This window comes from Macrotis lagotis, chromosome 1 (genome assembly GCF_037893015.1).
Source record: "Macrotis lagotis isolate mMagLag1 chromosome 1, bilby.v1.9.chrom.fasta, whole genome shotgun sequence".
In the NCBI taxonomy this organism is placed as follows: domain Eukaryota; kingdom Metazoa; phylum Chordata; class Mammalia; order Peramelemorphia; family Peramelidae; genus Macrotis; species Macrotis lagotis.
In genome coordinates, this window is record NC_133658.1 from 85,122,761 (window position 1) to 85,139,118 (window position 16,358).

The 16,358-nt window shown below is 36.2% G+C and overlaps 1 protein-coding gene across 3 annotated transcripts in view; it reads right to left on the reverse strand.

The window, feature by feature from the left end:
• The window catches only part of CDYL2 (chromodomain Y like 2), a 220,833-nt gene that overhangs the window by 82,646 nt on the left and 121,829 nt on the right, over window positions 1-16,358 (reverse strand). Inside the window, exons 2-4 of one of the 3 annotated variants that reach the window (XM_074203879.1) lie at window positions 4,860-4,925; window positions 3,419-4,010; window positions 3,091-3,240 (exon numbers count right to left, since the gene is read on the reverse strand). In XM_074203879.1, coding sequence (XP_074059980.1) covers window positions 3,091-3,240; window positions 3,419-4,010; window positions 4,860-4,925 — 808 coding nt within the window. The remainder of the gene's footprint in view (window positions 1-3,090; window positions 3,241-3,418; window positions 4,011-4,859; window positions 4,926-16,358) is intronic. The other 2 variants (XM_074203887.1, XM_074203896.1) reach the window with 2 other exon arrangements.

Consider the following 16,358-nt stretch of genomic DNA (forward strand, 5'->3'; position numbering starts at 1 on the left):
TTAGAACTCCTATCCACCTGATCAGGAAGGGGGGGTGGGGGTAGGGAAAGACCCTTCAATAGACATACAAAGAAGAAAAGAACACCCTTTGGACAAAGGTGCTGTTGGGTCCTAACCATACTGGGATCTCTTTTCTGGATTCCCTCTCTATGAAGGCAGAGTAGGACTCCCCAGCTGTTGGAAAATAGCATCACTAAAACTGGCTCCACCTATGTATCTACATGGCAATCTTGCCAACTTCTCTCCCCAAGAACTAAGCTAATGATTTTTAAATAAAGAGATTTTGCATTTGTTAGTACAGTCTTGGTCAACCCATCTTCTCTTTCCTTGGCAGGAAAGGACAAGTTTCCTTCTTGAAATAGGAACATCAATAAGTGTATGTGTGATCACTAAAATGATACCGACTTCTACTTCAATACTTCAGAGGACCATGGTTTTATCATGGAGCACCCCCCAATGCAAGCCTTCCCTGCCATGGTAAAAAAGCACTAAATTTTCGTGATGGAAGGAGCCTTAGAAATCAACTATTTATGGGACAAAAAGTTCATCAATTTGTGACTGAAGGAGAAATCAGAGGTCATTTAATCCAAACTCCTCATTTTACAGAGAAGGAAACTGAGACCTAGAGAGGGTGATGGCAGAGCTGGAATTTGAACTCAGTCCTACAGCTCTATGTCCAAATATCTTCCCACCAACACAAATTAGCTTCCCCAATCTTCATTATGATTTGTGGACAACAAAATATTTCAAATTGTTGAAGATTTGATTCTTTGAACTTTAATGCATTATTATTCCTCCCCTGGGTCTACATGCAAAGATTTTCAGTTTGGAAAGCTTTCCAAAACTTAAGCTTCCCTCTCATAACATTCAAGAATTCAGGGTCTCCTCTATGCTATGATTAATTGTACTTATGAAGATTCCATCCTAATAAAAATACTTCTTCTTCAGGGAGCTCTTTTTTAAAAGGAGAGAGAGAGAAAGAATCTCTGTCCTCAGAGAGCTTCTGATTTAATGGGAAAACACAAAGTCCTCTCCTAAGAAAATTCCTTTTCTTAAGTGGAATGTTGCCTTTAAAATTGCATCAAGACTTTATGGGGAAAATGAAAGCTGGTTATTATTGGTGAGAGCAACAGTTTAAACTGCTGACCCTCTGGAAGCCCAGTCTTCTAGGTGATCCCCATTGCCTGGAGAAGCTCTAGGGCTCAACATTAGCTAGTGTGCCACTTTGGTGGGAGGAAATATCATTTGAATGAATAGCATGTTCAATATGGAGAGGAAAAGACTCCAGGGTCATGACAGTTGATTTCAAATATTTAAAGAGTTGTTGGGAACAAGTAGATGCTGAGATGACCACTTTTCTGGTCTCCACTTCTGAGATGCAATATTGCACTAATTATCTCCCAGACAATGAGAAATCTGACTCCAGGGTAATTTCTTTTAACTTCCAGTGAGAGTTCTCTGAATGCCCAAGATAATGGTCCTGCCCGTCTCTTTGATGTTCCTTGAGCAAGGAACTTCATCTCTTGGCTTTGACCATTTCTCTGGCTGTCCCCCATGTCTGGAATGCTCTCCCTCCTCATCTCCTCATACTGCCTGCTGACTCTCTACAAGTCTGGCTTTTACTTTGGAGGACTCCTTTCCCATTCCAGTGCCTGCCCTCCTGTAATTGTTTCCTAATTACCCTGATTAAACGTTGTTCATAGTTGTTGGCATAGTTGCCCTCCCCATTAGATTGTAAGCTACTTGAGAGACTTTTTGTATCTCCCAGTGCTGACCACAGAGCCTCCATGCTTATAGACTATTTTAACATTAACTTTATCTGGAGATAGTCAATCTCACTCCCTTTCTGCCATCCCAATCTCATCCACCATGATGTTCTTACTCCCCCTATCCTGACCCACCACAACCTCATCACCCTTCCCATTTAGGACAGCTTCATTATACAGTTCTACTCTGTGTGGGCCCCCCACCCCACAGAGTGGTTTCCTGACTGCCTGGTACTTAGACCTCTGGCAATAAAACATAAAACTATTGACAAAGACACAGAATTGGGGGGAAAAGGAGGAAAAAGGATTTCCAAAAGGTATATCAACTGTTGGGAAAAGGATCCCTGCCATAGATCCACATAGCAATCATGACAGCTTCTATCCCCAACAACCAAGCTAAGGATATTTTTTTAAACAAATAGATCCTGCATTTGTTAGAATAGTCTTGGTAAACCCATTCTCTCTTTTCTCAGCAGAAGCTACAGGGATCCTTCTTGAAATAGAAACATCAATGAAGCTAGGAAGCTAGCACTTTCTACAACTATTACTATACATATCTTTCAGTGGAGGCAAACAGAGATTCAGTGACTTGTTCAGAATCACACAGCTCGTGCATGAGGCTGTATTTGAACTCAGGTCTTCTGATACCAGGCTCAGCACACCACTGGCTAACCAGTGTAGGACCTATGATCAGTACAACTAGCAAGAAGCTATCCCTCAAAAAACAAAACAAAAAAACAAACAAACAAAAAACAACGAAGTTATCCCTCCTCCAGGAATGAAGTGCCTACTGTAAGCAAAGCAGGTTCAGGCTTCTCCAAAAGGAGGACTCCTAAAGACATGGGCATCTTAGCAGGTAAAACCCAAGGAGGAAGGTGTGAGTCAGAAGAATTCTGGAAAAGGCAGCTCTGCCAATGGAGAGGGTGAAGGACCACATATATGAAGAGGGGTTCAAAAACTGCACAGAGATCCCGGGGAAGAAAGAGTGGAGGACTTGCTCCATCCTCACCCCAAAGGGGTCTACACTTCCCTAGATCTAGTTATAACCACATACACAAAGACACATACACATAAGCACACATAAACATGCACACACAAACACACAGACATACACACACACACACAGAGTTTACATGGTGCTGTAAGCAGTAGGGAAATGTTGGGAAGAGGGCTAAGGACTCTAGTAAAGGTGAAAGTTTTCTCAAAGAAAACTCCCTGTTGCCTTGGTATCGACCCCTTGAGGACACACAAGCCCCTTGTGGCCATAGTGAATGAGGGGCTTTGGAAAAGACCCCACTAAGCAGCATTACTCTGGAGGTTTTACCATGGCCTTGGGTCTCTTGAAGTGCAGTCAGGAATTTCAGTTTCATTATACACCTTGACTCGTGACCAGACATGTGCTTCAAAGGTTTGGCCTCCCCACATGCATACGTGTCTGTAACCAATGTGGGCCCATGACCAAGTCCATATGACCCTGGGTGAGAAAGATGAAGGGAGAATTACTGGCCGTCTGCAACACTGAGGGCAACCCATCTAAAGGCCTTTGCTTTTTTCCCCCACCAGGCTACTGGATCACCAATGAATGGCATTGTCTGTCTGCTATCAGTCCAAGAAAACCCAAGAGAAGGTATTTAAGCAGTGAACTCACATACCAATTCCATTTGCAACAACGGAATCATGGCCAACTTCACATTCATTGGCCATATCTGGTTCTCCCTCATGCTCATTCAAATCCAAGTTGGATGGGTGGGAGGCATCCTCAAAGTGTCCTGCCATCTTCTCATGACTGGCATCTCCATTCAGGATCCCACTGTGCGTCTTTTTTAATGGCATTATTTGCAAGCCACTGGGCGTAGTTCGGTAAGAAACAGTCTTGGCAGCCCTATCACCCCCTGACTGGGGTTTTGTGGCATACCCCTTTTTTGGTTTTTGGAGAGAAGGGTTCATCCTCTTTCGTTTGTGAGAGCTCCCTTTGCTCTTCCCTGATTCAGGTCGATGAGACAGTTTCTCAATAGGAGCTCCTCGGCTTTCTCTTAGGAATTTGGGGGTGTTGGTCTGCTTCCCAGACTTAATTCTCTTCTCTCTTGCCACATGGAGCCCATTAAACTCATCGATAAACTCCTCACAGTGCAATAAATGATGCTCAGGTTCCCATGTGTCCTCGTTGCTTCCATAACCTTTCCATCGGATGAGATATTCCCATTTCCCTTTCTTGTTCTTCCTTTTGTCTACAATTCTCTCCACCTGAGATGGAAAGAGATGGAAGATCAGAGTGTAAAAATAATGTCCAAAACAATAACAATAGAAAAAACAAGTTGCCTTCAGTGAAGATGAGCCTACTTGTTTCCCAGCTCTAGGAGGGGGACAACTAATCATCAATGTTTGGCACTATTAACAGAATTCCAGAAGGAAAATTTTATTTTGGGTCATTATTTAATAGAACAAAACCCCACTTTTATTTACCTTTGGGACCTCGGATATCCTGCCAAGTTTGTTCCCAGTCTCCTCATCAGGAAAATGAGAAAAATTGTACTAAAGTAATTGTGAAGAAATTATCCAGCCTTGACCTTCCATCAGCTAAGAAAACATTTACATGCTTTGAATCATCCCCCCAGAGCCAGACCACCCAAAGATGCTGTATCCAATATCTAAGGCTTTCATGAAATGGGTACTTTTTTGTTTTAAGTCATGGTCCCTTAAAAAATGTACTGCTACCAAACAGAAAGACAGATGAATAAATGGATGCTGGCAGTTGGCCAACTCTTGACAGATAGGTGATGGATAGGCTCAAGGTCTAGAATAAGACACACATTTTGGTCACTGTTAATGTAGGAATTTGTCCTATTTTACAATACATATTTCTTATAAGACTTCATTTTCCCCCTTTTTCTCTGCCAGTGAGAAGGTGAAAAAGGAAAGTAGGGGAAAGAGAGGAAAAAAGAAAAAAAAAAGGGTTGTTCAGATTTTTTTAAAGAAAATGCAGACAAAAGAAAAGAAGGAAGACCAAAAAGAACCACAGACAAGCAGAGCCATTTTGAAAGTTGCATGTTAGTTAACCTGAAATATTTAAAAAGAAAAGTCAGTTGTACTTACTGGAGACCTGCTGTTTTCCTGTCCCACAGTGATGTCTGTTTTTATTTGGTGTTTGTTAAGATCAGACTAAAAATAAATTTAAAAAAAAAAAACCAAAGCTAGTTGAATGCTAGGGCACCAAAGGCTTTTTTACCCACTTCCCCCCCTCCCACCTTCTGGACATCTGGGAAAATGATATAATAGCATATATTTGAGATAAGGAAGTAGGAAATAATCCACAAGGATTGCCAGACCCTGAATATAAATGGTACCCTCTATAAAATCACAAATCTTCAGCCTCACCTTTCTTTCTTTCTCTTCCTTCCTTCCTTCCTTCCTTCCTTCCTTCCTTCCTTCCTTCCTTCCTTCCTTCCTTCCTTCCTTCCTCATGGTCAGAATGGGTCCAAACAAGACCTATAAACTCTATCTTGTCTCCAGTTACTAAGAAGAGATAGCATTTATATACTGCTTCTACTGTGATATTATTTTTACAACATTTGATAATAATAACAATAATAGATAGCACTAATATTGTGCTTAGGATGTACCTATCATCACATTTAATAACAGTAATAATTTATTATTCAGTTATTTCAATCATATCTAACTCTCTGAGACCCCTAATTCTTGGAAAAGATACTGGAGTTCTTTGTCGTTCCTTCGCCAGATCATTTTACAGATGAGGGAACTGAGGCAAAAAGTCAAGTGACCTGCCCAGAGTCACAGTTAGGAATTGTCCTTGACCAGATTTGAACTCAAATCGTCCTGACTCTATCCTATAAGTGCCCTTCCTTTTAGTCAGATCAGGATTTTTAACCTTTTTTTTTCCTGACATAGACCACTTTGACATTCTGAAGTTGCCTATGGACCCCTTCTCAGAATCATGTTTTTAAAGGCATATCATACAATATATAGGTTTTTAAGGGAACCATTTATACTGAAAAACATATGCATGTATGTGTGTGTGTTTGTGTATATATACACACACATAAATATATGCACACATACATAAATTCTAAAAGTTCATTGAGTTCAGAACCACCATGTAAGAATTTTTCTTTGGTTTAGGGTATCTTCTTTACCTCTAAGGGATTTTTGAGGCTGCACCTCAGTCTTCTCTACCTCAAAAAATAAAATAAAAAGGACAAGCATTCTCTTTGAATCAGGTTATCTTCTTAGCTGCCCAGATATCTAATGATTTTTCTCCTGCCTCTGAATCCCTAGAAGGTCCCTCAGTGTGACTTGCTGGGGGACAAAAAGGGAAAAGCAGTTCTTCCCTTTTTTTCCCTCTCTCCCCCTCATACTCTGCTCCAGTTAAGACTTGCAATGCATTGAAGGGTACATGGTCCTACTGTCACCCCCAGCATCATATGTTTCTATACTGTTTAACCTATGGGCCTGAATGGAACAGAAAGGTCATGCCAGGGGGTGAGGACTCTAACAACTCAAATCCCTTATCCAGGACTGTAGAGTCACTTTCCTATACTAAGAAAAATAATTGTTCTTTTCCCTAGTTTACAGAATAAATTCTTGAAATGTGATACTTGGAAAAACATTAGAAATGCAGTTAGTTTTTAAAAAAAAACAAACTTCCAACTACTATGAATATAATGAGAAAAGGGCTAGTCCAAAAGACCTAAGTTTGTATTTCAGTTAAGATACTTATTCTACCCATGAGACCATGGACAAGTCATAGCAAGAGACAAGTCAGCTATGACAAGTGGCATGGCCACACCAAGAGCCCTCAGACCAGTATATCACCCAGGTCCAGCCCATCTCTACAGTTGCAACAGAAGAAGATACTGATTCTTATAAAAATGAGCAATAAAACTGTGCATACCCTTTCATCCAGTAATACCACTACTAGGATACAATCCCAAAAATATCACAAAAAGGGTAAAAAATCCACATGTACAAAAATATTTATAGTAGCACTATTCAGAGTGGTGAAGAATTAGAAATTGAAGGGATACTCATCCATTGTGGAATGACTGAACACATTGTGACATGTGAATGTGTTGGAACACCATTGTTCTATAAGAAAACATGAGGGACAGAACTTCAGAAAATCCTGGAAAGACTTGCATGAACTATTGCTGAGTGAAGTGAACAGAATCAGAAGAACATTATTCACACTAAGAGCAACACTGGGGGAATGATCAACTATAATGTATTCTTTCATTTCATAAGTTAAATAATCCAAGACAATATAAAAGACTTGTGGTGAAAAATATCCATATCCAGAGAAGAAACTGTTTAAATGCAGACCAGAGTTTACAATCTTTAATTTTTAAAAGTTGTCGTATGTACTATGTTGACTTTTCTCTCTAATGTTTTTGATTTGAATCTTCTTTCACAACATAATTAATATGGATCTATGTTTAGCATGGTTATATATGTATAGCCTCTATTAGATTGCTTTCGGGAGGGGGAAGGAGAGGGAAGGAAGGGAGAAAAATGTGGAACTTAAAACCTTGCAAAACAATGATTGCTGAAAAGTAGTTGGAAAAATAAATAATTAAAATGTTTTTTAAAAAAGAGTAAATAAAAGTTATTAAAATTTCAGTTTTAAAGTGTGGATCATAAAGATTTTATTCAAAATAAAAGAAAGTACAAGCATCCATGAACAGGCTCTGGACTAGGTAGAGTTAGTGCAGAGAAGTAGAGTTAGAACACTTCCATTATAGATGACTAATGTAAAAGTGATTCCTTCTCCACTAATTTCTTGTTTGTAAAGACAGAGAAGGGGGAAAAAAGAGGGGAAATGTATACAATGATGGGAATATCATAATTAATTAATACACCAATGAACATGAATTGGATAAATGCACTTATAAAATGGAAATGGAGAGCAGGATGTAGCAGAAAGAAGAATCCAACAATATGTTGTTTTATAAGAAACACTGAACCTGAATCATTAAGAACCATTTATAGTAAAAATGAAGGGCTAGAGCAGAATTTACTATGCTTTAGATAAATGCATCCAAGCATGAATAGAAGTAACCATGAACATAAAGTCATGGTAAAAAAAATTTCAAGGTGACTATATTATGTAATCTATACCATAGGTAACAAAATAATATCTATCTGTACAAATGCATATGCACCATATGCCAATGCATCTATGTACTTAAAGGAAAAAACTAATTAAACTGCAGAGAACACAGTAAAATTAAGTATTAGAAAATATTTTGTTTTAAATTTAGAGTATTAGAAATATTAAAAAATTAGAATAATATAAAAGATCCAAATTGAATTTCAGAAAAGTTGGGTATAAGAAATCTCTGACAGTCCCTGAATGAGAATTTATAGATATTTCTCAGTGGTTCCTGGTACCTTTACAAAAAATTGACCATGGGCTGAGGCAGAAATAGCTCATAATCAAATGCAGAAAAGCAGAAATATTAAACTTATCATTTACTGACCACAATGCAATAAAAGTTATGATAAATAAGGAGCATTTGAATAAAGGATTCAAACTTTAATGGATACTAAATAATATCATCGTAAAGGCTGCATGGGTCAAAGAAAAATATACAAACAATAGATAATTTTATAATGAGAAAACATTTGAGATGCAGCCAAAGCAAATCATTGGGGGGGGGGGGGGGAATGTATTTTCATCAACAAAAGAAAAAAGTTATTAAATGTATAAAAAGTAGAAGTTTAAGTTAAAGTTAAGTTAAAAAGAAAGTTTGAAACAATTGAGACAATTTTAGCTCATTATATGCAAAGCAGTAAATGAAATAGATGATTTCAAAAATATAAAATACACAGATTAATAATTAACTAGCATGCATTTATTAAGTTAGAAGCATTGTGCTAATTTTTAGACTAGAAAAAGAAATAAGGAGCACAAGTAACCCAATCTCAGAGAAGAAAACTGAAAAAAGGAATAAATAAATTCCAAGAAAAAATATTTATTCAATCAAATGTTCAAAGAGCAATCAACTCCAATATAACATTTTTATTAAAAATTACGTTTCTCCAAATCCCTTCTATGAGATATGGTTCACAAAGATAAACCTGGGAAAGATAAATAAAACTACAAAAACAGATAGATAGATAGATAGATAGATAGATAGATAGATAGATAGATAGATAGAACAATGAAGAACATGATTTGCTCTGTGGTATATTTATATATTTTTTTAGTTTGTTTTTTTGTAAATGGGGTTAAGTGACTTGCCCAATGCCATAAGTGTCTGAGGCCAGATTTCAACTCAGGTACCCCTGACTCCAGGGCTGGTGCTCTATCCACTGTGCCACCTAGCCACCCCTCTGTGGTATATTTAAATATCTTTTTTTAAAAAGGCCTTTCCTGAAATCCTTAGTCCAAATCTGTTGTACAAATGGAATGATGTTCATTACCTTTTATTTCAATTAAACATTTAGAGTTGCTTCCAATCTTTCCAAGTTTTTATTAAAAATAATTAGAAATATTTTAAAAGGTTAAAGTTGTACAAATTAAGAAATAAGACTGCATGGTTAAATACTTCAAATGATCCTCAAATTTTATTTATTATGGGACCATATGCCAGTAATATTTGTACTATTAATTAATAAAAATGATATTATACAATATTTTACATATATTTCTATATATTATCAACTTATGAAACTTGAATGCAAAAAAATTGAATAAAATACTAGCAAGAAAAGGTACAGAAACATAATAAAATAACAATACATGAAGACAAGACTAGATTTAGAGCAGGAATAAAAGGTTGATTCAAAATTCAGAAAAATAAACATAATAAAATACTATTACTAACAAAAAATAAAACCCATATGTTTACATTACTAAATACATTAAAAATTTTTTACAAAATGCAACACCATTTCATGTAAAAAATACTAGAAAGCATATGAATAAATGAACCTTTCTTTAATACAGTAAAGTATACTTAACTAAAACCAAGAGCTGTTATGATATGCAATGGAGTCACAATGGAGGCCTTTCCAGTAAGATTAAAAGTAAAGCAAGAATGTCCACTGTCATTCTTATTTTTTGATACAGATAAGGACTGAAAGTGCAATTTCATTAATAAAAAGAACCTCCTAGATTACAAGATCTCCTCTAACAATGAAGATTTTTCACGTTCTCTGACTTAGAGTTTTAGAGAGTTACCTAGAAATCCTAAAGTATTCAAGTTGCCTAGAACATTGTGAGATTAAATGATTTGCCCATTGCCAGTATTTGTAAGAGGACTTGAAGTCAGGTCTTCCTGGTTCCAAGACCCTCTATCTTTTTTTGCTATGTCTGTCTCCCTTTAATCTATTACTTTATATGGTTCTAGAAGTTCCAACTATAGCAATAAGACATGAAAAATAAATTAGGAGAATAAACAAGCAAATAAAAACAATTAACTCTTTTTTGTAGATATGGTGATTTAATTAGGAAACCTACAGATTTAGTTTTAAAAACTGAAACAATTTCAGGCAAGTAGAGACTATAAAACAAAGTCATAAGACTTTCTTATTATTACTAACAAAACCCTGCAAAAAGAGATAGACCAACATCTTACATGATACACTACTATAAGCTCCAAATAGTTGCAAAATCTAAATTTAAAAAGTCATATATTTATTAAATATAGAGAAGGGGGGGCAGCTAGGTGGTGCAGTGGATAGAGCACTGTCCCAGGAGTCAGGAGGACCTGAGTTCAAATGCAACCTCAGACACTAAATAATTACCCAGCTGCCTGACCTTGGGCAAGCCTCTTAACCCCATCGTCTTGCAAAAAAAAACTAACTAAAAAAATAGAGAAAGTAAGAGACGCTTTTCATAACTATGGATGAAAGAGAGATGATCACAAAAGATAAAAAATAATTTTAATATATAAAATTTTAAAAATCAACAAAATCAAGAGAATTAGGAAGGAATACAGTAAGTTACCTGAAAAAAATCTTTTAAGTATACATCACTGATAAACATCAGATATTCAAGATATTTAGGAAATGTACATACATATATAAGCACAAGAGCCATTTAACATCAGATAAGTGGTCAAAAGATATGAACAGGCAGTTTTCAAAAAAAAAGTAATGCAAACTATCAACAATTATATAAAAATGCTCCAAATCACCAATGAGGGAAATGTAAATTGAAAGAATTTTAAGGCTCTGTCTTCTATTGATCAGAAGGGCAAAGATAAGAAGGACAATACAAAAGAAACAATTGATGGAGGGACGACTATAGGAAGATGGGTAAATAATATACAATTACTAAAGATGAAAATTGGTTTGATCATTCTGGAAAACAATTTGGAATTATGTCAAAGCCATTAAATTTGATATACTCTTGTCCCCAGTGGTTCCACTATAATTGTATATATAAAATATTTTAGCAATACTTTTTGCTATAACAAAGAATTAAAAAGAATGTCCTGCAAATTGTTCAACAAACTTTTATTGAGCATCTACTATGGTAGGCACCATGTTAAGCATTGGGGATAAAATGCAGACAACATTACATAGATATAGATAGATAGAGATAGAGATAGAGATAGAGATAGAGATAGAGATAGAGAGATTATAGAGATAGAGATAAAATACCAGACAACCATATATAGAAATATACATGTATGTATAAATATATATTAGAAAATTGTTGTTGAATGCCATAAAATTATGAAAGGAACAGATTCATAGAAACTTAGAAAGGTTCGTCTAAATAGATATTGAATAAGTAAGTGATAGTGATTCAAAAATTAAAAAGAAGAAAAGAGAATTAATGTATCAATTCAAAGATATATGGCAGAAAGAAGAAAAGCATATGGAGACAGAGATAGTAAAAGTAATATGAATTACATCATTTTAAATTTAATCTATGTTTTTAAAAAAGCAAACTGTATATATTTTACTTGTTTTTCATATACAATTATTTATCTGTTCTTTACATATGGAGCATTGTGTAGATATTCGTCAAACTCATAATTTAAAATGTTATTTATTTAAAGGAGTTGGACTAGATGATGGCTTTTTTTCAGCTTCTTGTACATATATATATATATAATCGAGGTATTGACTTTGTGGCCTCTTCATGCCCTTTTGATTCTAAACAGTGATATCTTTGACTAGCTGAAAAATTACTGCACAAATTTCATCTCAATTTTCTGTAACCTATGACCTAAGGTCCCTTTTGCTTCTCACTTTCTCAGAACTCAGATAAATTTTAATCTAGATCTTGAAGGCTGGTCAGAATGTCAATAGGTAGAGGCACAAGGAGGGCATGAACAATGGGAAGGAAATCTTGGAAATATACTGATCATGGACCACATGGAGAGAACATGAGGTTCCTCTGACTTGAGCAAGCAATATTAAACACCAGGAAAAAAAGATATTGGATTCAAGAAGCAAGAGCACCTGGTTCTTCCTGGCACTGTTAGCAGCTGTGTTGTCCTCAGCAAATCACTTCTCATTTCTAATGAAATTCAACTTTATTAACAAAAAGAGGGCTCCAGCCCCTAAGGTTATTCTGAGGAGAGTTCTGTAAAGCTTGTAGAGCTATGCAAACATGAAGGATTTATCTATCTCTTTCCTACCAGAATCTTGAACTCTGTCCCTCAGAACCTGGATTCTGAGAGATGATTTCATTTCATCTTATTTTAGAAGTAGACCTCTAAAACTCTTCTTGGCCATCTCCAAGCTTCCTCTGCCACCCCCTCTTGCTTTCTAGCTCCCTTTTTTATGTTGTCCTCCACCATTCTCCTATCCTACCCCATCAGAATGAAATTTCCTTTAAGAACTGTCTTGCTTGCCTGCCTTTGAAACATTAGCATTTAGTATATTCAGCCCCAAGTAGCATTGTTAGATCTTAATACATGCTTTCCATCTATTAATCTACCTATCTACCTATCCATTTATCCATAATCTATTCCATTTACCATCCATCCACCTTTCTATCAATCTATCTACTCATCCATCCATCATCTCTCTATCCACCTACTATCTGTCTACCTTTCTATCATCTATCTATTCATTCATCCAGCTATCCATCATCCAACCATTCATTCATCCACCTATCTAAATAAGTCTACCTTGAGAAAGAACTTTTGACAAATAAGATGGAGCTCTTCTCTAAATGATCAAGCTTCCTACTTCTTTGGCAATTCCAGTCCAGGAAAAACCATTACTGCAAATTTCTAAGCAGTATTGACAGTAATAATTGCAATTGTTCATGATATATAGTTCTTTAGGTATACAAAAAACTTTAGATACTTTATCTCACTTGATCATTAAGGAAAAAAATTATCATTAAAGAAGTTAATCCATAATTTCACTGATGAGGAAAACAAGATCAGACCTTAAAGTGAAAAGATGTCACAAATTTCTAAGCAGTACTGAGTGTAATAACAGCAGTAGTACACATTTATATAACACTTTAAGGTTATCCAATTCACTCTGGTGAATAGGGGTTATTATTATTTTCTTTTTTTTAGATGAGGAAACTGAGGCAGATAGAAGTTAAGCTGGTAAGTGCCCAAGGCCAGATATGAACTCAGGTCTTCTTGATTCCACCACACCACTCACCTGCCTTTAATCATACCATATAGCAAGATGAAAGCAGATGAAAGAACCACAGGTGAGTCCCTGTGGTCAGTCACACCCCCAACCCAGGTACCCATTCACCTTCTTCTATCCCCATCTTCCATTTTTCAGTAGCCCCTATCCTTCCCTCCTGATTGCTGTATCCCTTCTGGATAAAAGCTTCAGGGTGACAAGTCACTTTCATATTTCCCTGGAAACTTCCTGTCATCTTACAATTAACAAGTTTACACTAAGAATATATCCTTGAGCTCAAAGAGCGCCCAAAGTGATGCTTGTAGTTAGTTGCATTAGCACAATGAGCCCGTGTCTTAGAGCATCAGTCCACAGTGACTTATAATTATAGAACCTTTGAGCTAGAAGAGACCCCTTTTAGTCCCAACAGTAGCCAAAAGTTGACATTTAGGGTCAAGTCCTCCTGACTGTTCTAGAAGTACAATTTGGATTATTAGAAACTTGGGATCACATATATTCATCTGCCAGTCCACTGCCCTTATAAACAACCTCACAGAATTTTCCTACAGGATCTAGTAGCTCTGTTGATCTGGCATTATACAAAGCAGAAAAGCTTAACTTTTAACTAGTGCAAACTGTTCATTTGCTTCCCAGAACACTTCTAAAAATGGTATTCAAGAGAACAAAAAATTGAAAAATTCTAAGTTTGAAGGGTCAGGTTGAAAGTTAATGATGCTGAAAAAGCTTTTGACAAAATACAGCACCCATACTAGAGTGTGTAGGAATGAATGGACTATTCCCTAGAATAATAAGCAGTATTTATCTGAATCCATCAACAAGTATTATATTCAACAGGGAGAGGCTAGAGGCATTCCCAATAAGATCAGGGGTGAAACAAGGATGCCCATTATCACCACTACTATTCAATATCATATTAGAAATGTTAGCTTCCGAAATAAGAGAAGAAAAAGAAATGGAAGGAATTAGAATTGGGAAGGAAGAGACAAAATTCTCACTCTTTGCAGATGACATGATGGCATACCCAAAGAATCCCAAGAAATAATCCAAAAAATTACTAGAAACAATTAGCAACTTCAGCAAAGTTGCAGGATATAAAATAAACCCTCATAAATCCTCAACTTTTTCATATATGACTAGCAAGATACAGCAGGAAGAACAGAAAGAGAAATCCCATTCAAAGTAACCTCAGACAATATAAGCCACCTAGCTACCTCCAGAAAAAGACCAACACAATAGGAAACTGTAAATTGGTTCAACTATTCTACAAATCAATTTGGAATTAAAGAGATATAAAACAAAGAGTATAAAAAGTAAGATTTAAAATGTAAGGTAGTGGGGTGGCTAGGTGGCACAGTGAAGAGAGCACCTGCCCTGGAGTCAGGAGTACCTGAGTTCAAATCCAGCCTCAGACACTTAATTACCAAGCTGTGTGGCCTTGGGCAAGCCACATAACCCCACTGCCTTGCAAAAAGAAAGAAAAAAAACTAAAATGTAAGGTAAGACTAGTCCTAATGGCAATCCCTAAGAATCATTTATTTACATTTCTCTTTCCAAAGAAGTAATTATTTAACCCTTTATCCTGCCACCATGACAATAATACAGCATTTAGAAATCTAAAAATATGAAGAGAGGGCAAGTAATATTCCTATTTTACAGATAAAGAAACTGAGGCTGAGAAGATAATAGACTTATTCATGGTCAAACAAGTAAGTGACAGGGGTTCCCTTAATTCCATGCAATTTCATTTTTAATAGTCTTTGATATGGTAAGACCATTTTTAAGCTTTTGAAAATCTAAAAAGAAATGAAAACAAATAGCTTTATGGATATCACCACTTATTCACCCAAAGAACTCTAGTAAGCTTATGAGTCAATACCTCTCCCTACTTTCTTTTCAGTAAAGGATGCAGTTCTCCCAGTATTCTTTAAAGACATGACCATGTTCATGGCCATGTCTCCCAAAGAAATGAGTATCATGGCTCTGCAACCTCCTTCTGGAGTTGCTCTCATGCTTGGAAGTCAAGGTAGCCATGGACCAGGCCTCCTACCTAGGTATACACTAGGACTTGGACACACACAGTTCCATAGGACTTGCTCAGATGCACAATTCCATAGTACCATCACTGATTCTTTCTAAAACCCATGGTTGAAGACCCCAAACTCTACCTTTCTACAGACTAGAAACTACTCTGAAAATTACTACGTGTTTTATGTTTTGTTTTGGTTTGGGTTTTTTTTTTTTTTGGTTCCTTATGCTCTTAGTCAGAATTTACTCTAGAAAAATTTCAAAATAAAGCATGTATCTAGGATTTTGCAGCTATAGATAATGAGCTTCCCAGTTCCGATATAAGCTGAAGAAAACAATACATTTAATGGGTATAGGACAGTCTTTATCCTATTCCACAGAAAATGCAAAAAACTCAAAGAAAGAAGCATATTTATAAATAAATGCAGAGAACACAGGAGAGATTCATAACAGCCTATAAACAATTAAAACAATGTTCTTCCCTCTTTTCTGAGTCCTACTTTTTTATCTCGATTCTAAAACCCTGCATTTTCAGTGTTATCTGATGGCTTCACTATCTCCTAGAAAGGAAATAAATTTGATACTGCTATGTATTCAAAACACAGATATTCCAAGGTGTCTCTCTTTCACTGCAGAGATACCAAGATGTTCAGCATTATCATAATACTCAGAGAATTCTTGGACTCCCATTGAAGGAAAATGCACTTAGAATTCCTAGATATTCTCCCTGTCTCATCATATACTGGTTCATCTTCTCTTTCCAAGAGACATACTGCCTAAATCCCATCCAACTTGGGTGACTCATAATAACTTCTGAAGCAGGAGTTATTCAAGAAATTCTCCCTTCTCCTGCTAGAAGACCAGATTCTAGAATTGTACCACCTAGAAAAATGACCTTCTCAATATAAAAAGCCATGTCCTGAGACTCTCAAACTTGGAGATGCTAGAAGGGCAGCCTTAAATGCCCTT